Genomic DNA, 10,575 nt, shown 5'->3' with positions numbered 1-10,575 from the left:
ACACAAAGTCGTCTTTTAGCACCCTGAAAACTTGTGATTTATGCATAAACTGCTGCTTATCTGCCTTGTTAAAATGTTGTGCGGATGCATCAGTGTCACTGGATTCATTGGCAGATAGAAGTCTGTTTTACTCCTGATGGGATTCACTCTTCACCATGTAAGACTGGTTCTTAAGCAAGACTGTTCTTAGAGATGTCAGTATTTTTCAATTTTCTTCCATTTTTCTCATCCATCACCAGTTAATATATTTAATAAAATCACCTCTAAAAAAGAAAGTCGAGTTTCTTTTAAGCATATGATGAAAAAGTATCATTCAGGCTCAAGGATTCTGTTCTTTCCTCTCTTTACAAACCCATCTGCAGTAAATAAATGATGTTAGATTTCCAAACATTTATGCAGGTCTTGGTCAATCTCACCTAATCCTGCAGTCACATGTATGCTGATGTTTGGAGTCTGTCTCTGCGCTTGAAGGGTGTGTGGTTGTGAACAGGCCATCAGTATCTTCTAAGAGCCTGTTGTTTGGATTGCTCTGTGTAGGGAAAATGCCCCAAGGAAAAGGCTTGGAGAATCACACCACTGGATCTGGATTTGTTCTTCTGGGATTTTCTGACTGCTCCAGCCTGTAGGGCCTATGCTTCACAGTTTTCCTGGTGATCTACCTCATGGTCCTCACAGGGAACGGCCTGATTGCACTCATCACAGTGGTGGACTCAAGCCTCCACAGCCCCAAGTATTTCTTCCTGAGGAACTTGTCCATCCTGGAGATTTACTACACATCAGTCACTCTGCCTAAAATGCTGCTGGGTTTCCTGATGGCAGATGGCAGGATCTCCTTCCTTGGCTGTGCTGCCCAGCTGTTTTTCCTGGTTTTGTTGGGCAGCATCGAATGCCTTCCCCTGGATGCCATGGCCTATGACCACTACGTAGCCATCTGTGACACCCTGCACTATAACACGATCATGAGCAGAGGTCTCTGCATCAGAATGGTGGTGGGATCATGGGTGGTTGTTGTACCAGTGCAAATAGGACAGACCTACCAGGTGTTCACTTTGCCCTTCTGTGCATCCCATGACCTTCATCACTTTTTCTGTGATGTCCTTCCTCTGCTGGAGCTGGTCTGTGCAGACATTTTCTGGAACCAAGTGATGCTGTACACCATCATCCTGGTATTCGCAATCCTTCCCTTCTCATTAATAATTCTTTCTTACATTAATGTTATCAGGGCAATTCTAAAAATACCTTCAGTTCTGGGCAGACACAAAGCCTTTTCCACCTGTTCTTCACACCTAGGAGTGGTGATGCTCTTCTATGGCTCGGCCACAGTTGCCTACTTAAAGCGATGGTCAAGGGATTCTGTAGACACTGACAAATACGTTGCCCTGTTTTACACAATTGTGACCCCCATGTTTAACCCTCTCATCTATAGCCTAAGAAATAAGGAAGTGAGAATTGCCTTGAAGAGACTCGTATGGAAAAAGTGATACTACAGAGTATGTAAAATAGTTCCAAATAGTACCAAAAGTCCCACTGGGGTATGTGGTTGCCTGAACAAAGCATCCCATATTTGCTCAAAAAAAACCATGTGTCCACTCTGGCTTTCATCCTTCTCAAGAAGGGGAAAGGCGTCCTGAGACATTCCTGTTATCTCATGCCTCACCATGCTGTCTTTGCACTCCAGAGCATCTTCAGTGCCCCTAAATAGTTTAATGCCTACAGCTACTTCAAGGTCTGTCTGACCAATGTCATTAAAGGGAAATAGTCAAAGCATGGTCAGTAGTCAATGGGCCCCAAAGGGTGACACTACTGATGAAGAGATGACTACCCTCAGGATTGAGAAATCCCTTGCTAGACCCTCTGGACTACTGACAGTGTCCCTGCATGGAATTAGCTTAAAAAAAATAAAGACCTGAAAGTCATCTTCTGCTGCTATGAATCTTGCACTGAGTTGTGTAAAGGTAGACAAACTTGACAAAAGGAATATAAAAACAGGAATCACCTGATGAACAGTCCTGTACTGGAACAGGGGCCCAGAGACCTGTGGAATTTCTGTTTGTCATGTTTTAACATCAGATGGCAACTAAGCACCACAGCTGCTCACTCACTCTCCCCCCCCTGCAGTGGGATGGAGGAGAGAATTGGAAGGCTAAACGTGAGAAAACTTGTGGGTTGAAATAAAGTTATTTTAACATGAAAAGCAAAAACCATGCGTACAAACAAAGCAAACCAAGGAATTCATTCACTGCTTCCCATCAGCGGGCAGGTGTTCAACCTATCTCCAGGAAAGCAGGGCTATATCACATGTAACAGTGACTTGGGAAGATTGTCATCACTCTGTACCTTCAATCATTTGGGAAGGTCAACAGGAGATCACAGAGACACCATGAATCCTGCCTATGTGTGTAAAAAAGAAAGTTTCTGTCTCTGGACATCCCTGGGTACATAAAGAGTCCACGAGGCCAGCTCAGATGTGCATGCCCAACAGAACCCTGACGTTTCTGTGAGTGACTCCAGGAACAAACCCCACTGGCCCAGTGAGATTCATCTCAGCTGCCTTGGACGGGCTCCTTGGACAGGAGCAAATGCTCCTGTCTGCTACATCACCCTTGCCCATGATTCTAGGTTGCACTCTCAAAAGCATTAGAGCAACTAAATGGTTCTGGGGTCCTTGGAAAAGGCAGACATCAAAGCCATCTTCAGGAAAGGCAGGAATGAAAACTGGGAAAATTACAGGGCTGGTCAGCCTGCCTCTGCCCCTGGTAAGGGGATGGGCCACATCCTCCTGCATCCATTTCCAGGCAGTTGAAGGACAAGAAAGGAATTGCTGAAATCAAATGGGCAGGGAAAAGAAAGGCATGTCATGTACATGGAGGTTTGCAAGGCCTCAGACTCGGTGTCCTGTGGTGTCCTTATAGCCAGATTGGTGCTCTCTGGGCTGAATAAGTGGACACTGAGTAGGAAATTGGCTGAATCACCAAGACCAAATGTCATCAGTGACAAAAGTGAACACCTGATAAGTCCTCAGGATGAGTTCCTGAGGAAGAAGCACAAGGGGTTGTGAGGACTTAAGTCCCCCACTGTGATTATCCGGCTGTTTCCTGTGAGAACCTTGATGCTGATGATCAGAGATACTGCGAAGTGCAAGCCCTGCAAATTGATGTGGTCAGAAGATCCCAGGAAAAAAGAAATCCAAGCTCAGCACTGTGATTTTCCACACATCTTTTGGAGATTTTTTTTCTCCACACAAATTAATCCAAACAACAGGCACTTGGTGGATGGTGATGACTCATCCACCTTCACAGAATTACAGAATCACAGAACGTTAGGGACTGGAAGGGACCTCAAAAGATCACCCAGTCCAATTCCCCTGCCGGAGTAGGAACACCTAGATGACATTAAACAGGAAGGTGTCCAGGTGGGTTTGAATGTCTGCAGAGAAGGAGACTCCACAATCTCCCTGGGCAGCCTGGCCCAGGCTCAGTCTCCCACAGCATCCTTAGAGCTAAACTGAGGGAGTGTGGTCTGGATGACCGGGTAGTGAGGTGGACTGTGAACTGGCTGAAGGGAAGAAGCCAGAGAGTTGTGGTCAATGGGGCAGAGTCCAGATGGAGGCCTGTATCTATTGGAGTGCCTCAAGGGTTGGTACTGGGACCTATATTATTCAGTATATTCATCAATGATTTGGATGAGGGAATAGAGTGCACTGTCAGCAAGTTTGCTGATGACACCAAGATGGGAGGAGTGGCTGACACTGGAAGCTGTGCTGCCATCAGAGACCTGGACAGGATGGAGAGTTGGGCGGGGAAAAATTGAGTGAAATATAACAAGGGCAAGTGTAGAGTCTTGAATCTGGGTAGGGACTACCCCAGGTTTCAGTATAAGTTGGGGAATGACCTATTAGAGAGCAGTGTAGGGGAAAGGGACCTGGGGGTTCTGGTGGACAGCAGAATGACCATGAGCCAGCACTGTGCCCTTGTGGCCAGGAAGGCCAATGGTACCTGGGGTGGATTAGAAGGGGGGTGGTCAGTAGGTCAGAGAGGTTCTCCTGCCCCTCTACTCTGCCCTGGGGAGACCATACCTGGAATATTGTGTCCAGCTGTGGCCCCTCAGTTCCAGCAGGACATGGAACTGCTGGAGAGAGTCCAGAGCAGCCACCAAGATGCTGAAGGGAGTGGAGCATCTCCAATGTGAGGAAAGGCTGAGGGAGCTGGGGCTCTGGAGCTGGACAAGAGGAGACTGAGGGGGGACTCATTCCTGGGGATCAATATGGAAAGGGGGAGTGTCAGGAGGATGGAGCCAGGCTCTTCTCAGTGACAACCAATGATAGGACAAGGGGTAATGGGTACAAACTGGAACACAGGAGGTTCCACTTAAAATTGAGAAGAAACTTCCTCTCAGTGAGGGTGACAGAACACTGGACCAGGCTGCCCAGGGAGGTTGTGGAGTCTCTTACTCTGGAGACATTCAAAACCTGCCTGGACACCTTCCTTTGTAACCTCATCTGGGTGTTCCTGGTCCGGCGGGGGGATTGTACTGGATGAGCTTTCAAGGTCCCTTCCAATCCCTGACATTCCAGGATTCTGTGATTCTGTCACCCTCACCATGAAGAATTTTCTTCTAATATCTAAGTGGAACTTTCTGTGCTCCAGTTTGCACCCACTACCCTTTGTCCTATCACTCCCCAGCTCCCTCAGCCTTTCCTCACACGGGAGATGCTCCACTCCCTTCAGCATCTTGGTGGCTGCGCTGGACTCTCTGCAGCAGTTCCCTGTCCTGCTGGAACTGAGGGGCCACAACTGGACACAATATTCCAGTTGTGTTCTCACCAGGGCAGAGTAGAGGGGCAGGAGAACCTTTCACAGAATCACAGAATCGACTGGGTTGGAAAAGACCTCAGAGATCATCGAGTCCAACCCTTGGTCCAACTCTAGTCTGTTTACTAGATCATGGCACTAAGTGCCATGTCCAATCTCAGTTTAAAAACCTCCAGGGCCAGTGAGTCCAGCACCTCCCTGGGCAGCCATTCCAATGCCTGACCACTCTCTCTGTAAAGAATTTCTTTCTAATATCCAGCCTAAATTTCCCCTGGCAGAGTTTAAGCCCATGGCCCCTTGTCCTGTTGCTAACTGCCTGGGAGAAGAGACCAATCCCCACCTGGCTAGAACTGCCCTTCAGGTAGTTATAGAGAGTGCTGAGCTCACCTCTAAGCCTCCTCTTCTCCAGACTAAACAACCCCAGCTCCCTCAGCCTCTCCCCATAGGGCTTGTGTTCAAGTCCCTTCACCAGTCTTGTTGCTCTTCTCTGGACCCGCTCCAGCACTTCAATGTCTTTCCTGAACTGAGGGGCCCAGAACTGAACACAATACTCCAGGTGTGGCCTCCCCAATGCAGAGCACAGGGGAAGGATCACTTCCCTTGTCCTGCTGACCACGCTGTTTTTGATACAGGACAGGATACCATTGGCCTTCTTGGCCACCTGGGCACACTGTTGGCTCATGTTGAGCTTCTTGTCAATTAGTACCCCCAGGTCCCTTTCTGTCTGACTGCTCTCCAGCGACTCCGCGCCTAGACTGTAGCGCTGCAGGGGGTTGTTGTGACCAAAGTGCAGCACCCGGCACTCGGCCTTATTGAACTTCATCCCATTGGAATCAGCCCATTTTTCTCAGTCTATCCAGATCCCTCTGCAGAGCCCTCCTGCCTTCCAGCAGGTCGACACTCCCTCCCAGCTTGGTGTCATCAGCAAATTTGCTGATGATGGTCTCAATCCCCTCATCTAAATCGTCAATAAAGATGTTAAACAGGACTGGACCCAACACTGACCCCTGGGGAACACCACTAGTGACTGGCCGCCAGCTGGATGCAGCCCCATTCACCAGCACTCTCTGGGCCCAGCCCTCCAGCCAGTTCTTAACCCAGCGTAGAGTACACTTGTCCAAGCCATGGGCTACCAGCTTTTGCAAGAGTATATTATGGGAGACAGTGTCAAAGGCCTTGCTGAAGTCCAGATAGACCACATCCACGGCTTTCCCCTCATCCACCAGGTGAGTCACCTGATCATAAAAGGAGATCAGGTTGGTCAGACAGGACCTGCCCCTCCTAAGCCCATGCTGGCTGGGTCTGATCCCTTGTCCATCCTGAAGGTGCTGTGTGATTCCATTCAGGATGATCTGCTCCATAACCCTGCCAGGCACCGAGGTCAGGCTGACAGGCCTGGAGTTGCCAGGTCAGCTTTGCAGCCCTTTTTGTGGATTGGGGTAACATTGGCCAATTTCCAATCATATGGGACCTCCCCAGTGAGCCAGGACTGTTGGAAGATGATGGAGAGCGGCTTGGCAAGTTCTTCTGCTAGCTCCCTCATCACCCTAGGATGGATCCCATCTGGTCCCATAGACTTGTGAGGATCCAGATGGCTCAGTAAATCACCAACTATTTCCTCCTGGAATACGAGGGGCCTATTTGGCTTCCTATCTCTGTCAACCACCTCCAGAGATGAGTTGTCCTGAGGGCCACCTGTCTTACTGGTAAAAACTGAGGCAAAGTAGGTATTAAGCACCTCAGCTTTCTCCTCATCTTTGTTAAATATGTATTTCCTTCAAAGTCCAACAGAGAATGGAGGTTTTCCTTGCCCCTCCTTTTGTTATTAACATATTTGAAGAAGGACTTTTTATTATCCCTGACAGAATTGGCCAAATTAACTTCAAATTGCACTTTTGTTTCCCTGATTTTTTTTCTGCATGATCTAGCTATTTCCATAAATTCTTCATAAGTAGCCAGCCCTTTTTTCCACAGTCGGTAAAGTCTTTTTATTTCTGATTTCATTCAGAATCTCCCTGTTTAGCCAAGCCGGTTGTCTTCCCCGCCGGCTAGCCTTTCGGCACACTGGTATAGCCTGTTCCTGTGCACTCAAAACCACCCGCTTGAAGCATGTCCAGCCCTCCTGGGCCCCCTTGTTTTTAAGCATTGTTTCCCAGGGTATGCTCTGAACTAGACTTCTGAATAGGCAAAAATCTGCCCTCCGGAAGTCCAGCGTAGAGGTTTTGTTAATGGTTCTCCCTGCATCTCTGAGTATTGAAAATTCTATTATTTCATGGTCGCTATGCCCCAGGTGGCCTCCAACCACTACATCTCCCACCAGCCCTTCTCTGTTTGTAAACAGTAGGTCTAGCGGGGTCTTGCCCCTGGTGGGCTCATTTACCAGCTGATGAAGGAAATTGTCCTCTGTACACTGTACACTGTCCTCTGTACACTCTAGGAACTTCCTAGACTGCCTCTTCTGTGCTGCATTGAGCTCCCAGCAGATACAAAAACAAGGGCCGTCGATTTTGAGACATCTGCCAGCTGCTTGTAGGATAATTCATCTCCTTCATCGTCCTGGTTGGGCGGTCTATAACAGACACCCATGAGGATGTCAGCCTTGTTGAACTTCCCTCTGATTCTGGTCCACAGGCACTCAATCTTGTCACTGCTGACCTCAAGTTTAACAGAGTCGAGTGACTGTCTAACATATAAAGCCATCCCTCCACCTCTCCTACCCTGCCTATCTTTTCTGAAGAGCTTGTAGCCACACGTAGCAGCCCTCCAGTCATATGAGTCATCCCACCATGTTTCTGTGATGGCAACTATGTCATAGCTTTCCTGCTGCACGATGGCTTCCAGCTCCTTTTGCTTGTTGCCCATACTGCATGCATTAGTGTACATGCACTTCAAGTGGGCTGCTGATTTCACTCTTAATTCGGGCTTTCCATCCTTAGGATGATCTTTGGAGAGCCCAGTTTCAATCCCTTCCCCCTTCAAGCCTAGTTTAAAGCCCTCCTGATCAGCCCTGCCGTCTTATGGGCTATAGTCCTCTTGCTCTCCCTAGAAGGATGAAGCCCATCTGATTTGAGGAGACTAGGTACCATGGTCAAAAAACCCAAAATTTCAACGGTGACACCAATCCTTAAGCCACCTGTTGATGAGATGGACTCTTCTACTCCTCTCTTCATTTAGCTCCTCATCCATCCCAGATAGCACAGGAACTGAGGCAAATATCACTTGTGCTCCGGTCCCATGAACTGACCAACCCAGTGCTTTAAAGTCTTTTTTAATTATCTTGGTACTTCTTCTGTTGACGTCCTCGCTGCCAGCTTGGGCTGCTAACAGGGGATAGCAGTCTGAGGGCTGAATTAGCTCCGGAAGTCTTCTATTAATGTCCCTCACCCTGGCCCCAGGAAGGCAGCAGACCTCCCTGTGGGATGGGTCTGGGCAACATATAGGGCCCTCTGTTCCCCTCAGAAGGGAGTCGCTGACTACTACCACTCTTCTTTTTTTTTCCTCTTACAGCTGCAGTTGTAACCCTTTTTGTAGATGAGGTCCATCCAGGGGGCTCTCCAGGTGGATCTTCTTGGCTGATTTTCAGGGTCCAGGGCCTCATATCTATTTGTTAAGGGCACCAAGGGTGGTGATGGGGTTCGAGAGAGGGTTCTTTTACCTCTCCGATCAGGGACCTGTTTCCATTCCCCCCCATCAACTAGATCTGCTCTATCTGCCTTATGGCAGGAGGGACAAGGCTTTGCCATCTCCTGTTGCACACCCTTAGGTGTCAAAAGAGTTTTACCCCACCAGTCAATTTCTTCTTCACTCTCCCTAATGCTTCTTAGTCTCTCCACCTCTTCCTTAAGCTCTGCCACTAGGCACAGTAAGTCATTGACCTGGTCACATCGTACACAGGTGCCTCCCATACCATTCTCTGGTACTAATGCCGGGCACAGACACTCTGCACAGCCAGAAGCCTGGGTGGCTGCATCCTTCTTGGCAGGTAGTGTCTGTGTAGACACACTCTTTGTATTAATGGCAGCAACAGCTTTCCTTTTTCTAGAAACCATTACTACCCTTAGTTAAATTGGGGATAAGAAAACAAAATGAAACCCTGGACAAACTCACCTACAAGAGCTAGTTGTGTCCAGTCTACTTGCCCTGCCACACCCCAGTCTGTGTCACCAGCAACAAGTGAGAGGTCTAACAGCGAGGAGTGACAGAACCTCTGAGCCCTACTGCACGAGCAGCCCCAGTCGCTGCTGCAGCACCGTGTGGGTGGTGCTCACCTGCCTCACAAGCACGTTCACCTCCCAGCGCCTGGTGGGCAGCGACGAGTCCCTCCGGGCTGCCCTCCCCGGGGCTTTTTCAAAGCAAGAGGGAGGAGTGTGACCCCTGTCACCCTGGTAACGGCCGCGCCACGTCAGCTGGTTCCGCAAGGGCTGCCGGGGACTTCTGGGTAGCAGAATCGAAAACGCGACCAGAAACCCCTCTCTTTACCTTCTCTTACCTCTGTAGCTTCGAGATTTCGCTCCCGGCTCCGGCCGAGCTGGCTTCAGTCAGCTGATCCGAGGAACTGGACACAATATTCCAGGTGTGGTCTCCCCAGGGCAGAGCAGAGGGGCAGGAGAACCTTTCTCACCTACTGACCACCCCCTTCTAACCCACCCCAGGTACCATTGGCTTCCTGGCCACAAGGGCCCAGTGCTGGCTCATGGTCACCCTGCTGTCCCCAGGACCCCCAGGTCCCTTTCCCCTACACTGCTCTCTAATAGGTCATTCCCCAACTTATACTGAAACCTGGGGTAGTCCCTACCCAGATACAAGACTCTACACTTGCCCTTGTTATATTTCACTCAATTTTTCCCCGCCCAACTCTCCATCCTGTCCAGGTCTCTGATGGCAGCACAGCTTCCAGTGTCAGCCACTCCTCCCATCTTGGTGTCATCAGCAAACTTGCTGACAGTGCACTCTATTCCCTCATCCAAATCATTGATGAATATACTGAATAATATAGGTCCCAGTACCAACCCTTGAGGCACTCCAATAGATACAGGCCTCCATCTGGACTCTGCCCCATTGACCACAACTCTCTGGCTTCTTCCCTTCAGCCAGTTCACAGTCCACCTCACTACCCTGTTGGAACGATAAAGGACTCAGCATTCCGATTCAATGTGAATCACGCAAAGCCAGTTATTACAGAAACAAGCCTCCTTATATATGCAACTGTTCTCTAATCACACGTCCATGCTCCAAGCATGGATTCGCTAAATTAGTATCATGGGCTGTCCATGCGCTGGAGGCTCGCTGATGATACGTCCAATGACTCACGCCATGTTTGGGCCCCGTTAATAAAGAGACACCCCTCTTTCTCACAGCAGATTCTGTTCTCAGCTTCTCGAAGCGGCCTTGAGATTCCTTTGAGCCTGACCAATTCAACAACAAATCTCCATCTGTCAAAACCCCTACACACTACCCCATTGTCCAGACCATACTTCCTCAGTTCAGCTGTGAGGATGCTGTGTGAGACTGTGTCAAATGCTTTACTGAAATCAAGATAGACCACATCCACTGCTTTACCATCATCCATCCACCTGGTTATGTCCTCATAAAAGGCTATGAGGTTGGTCAAGCATGACTACCCCTTGGTGAAGTCATGTTGACTGCCCCTAATGACCCTCTTCTCGTGGACGCATCTTGAGATGGCACTAAGAATAAGTTGCTCCATCACCTTTCCAGGGATGGAGGTGAGGCTGACCCATCTATAGTTACACGTGTCCTCCTT

At 49.1% G+C, this 10,575-nt stretch overlaps 1 protein-coding gene across 1 annotated transcript; it reads left to right on the top strand.

Annotated features, from left to right (window-relative positions):
- The first annotated feature begins 542 nt into the window (after positions 1–542).
- On the top strand, positions 543–1,635 carry LOC102087092 (olfactory receptor 10AG1). Its single transcript, XM_065077861.1, is given in 1 exon segment — positions 543–1,635. A coding segment is annotated over 1 exon segment (939 nt). The 3' UTR covers positions 1,482–1,635.
- Positions 1,636–10,575: the final 8,940 nt, after the last annotated feature.

Source organism: Columba livia, chromosome 12 (assembly GCF_036013475.1).
Source record: "Columba livia isolate bColLiv1 breed racing homer chromosome 12, bColLiv1.pat.W.v2, whole genome shotgun sequence".
Taxonomy (NCBI): Eukaryota; Metazoa; Chordata; class Aves; order Columbiformes; family Columbidae; genus Columba; species Columba livia.
Note: the sequence above shows the minus strand (reverse complement) of the source record. Positions and strands in the feature narration are given on the sequence as shown.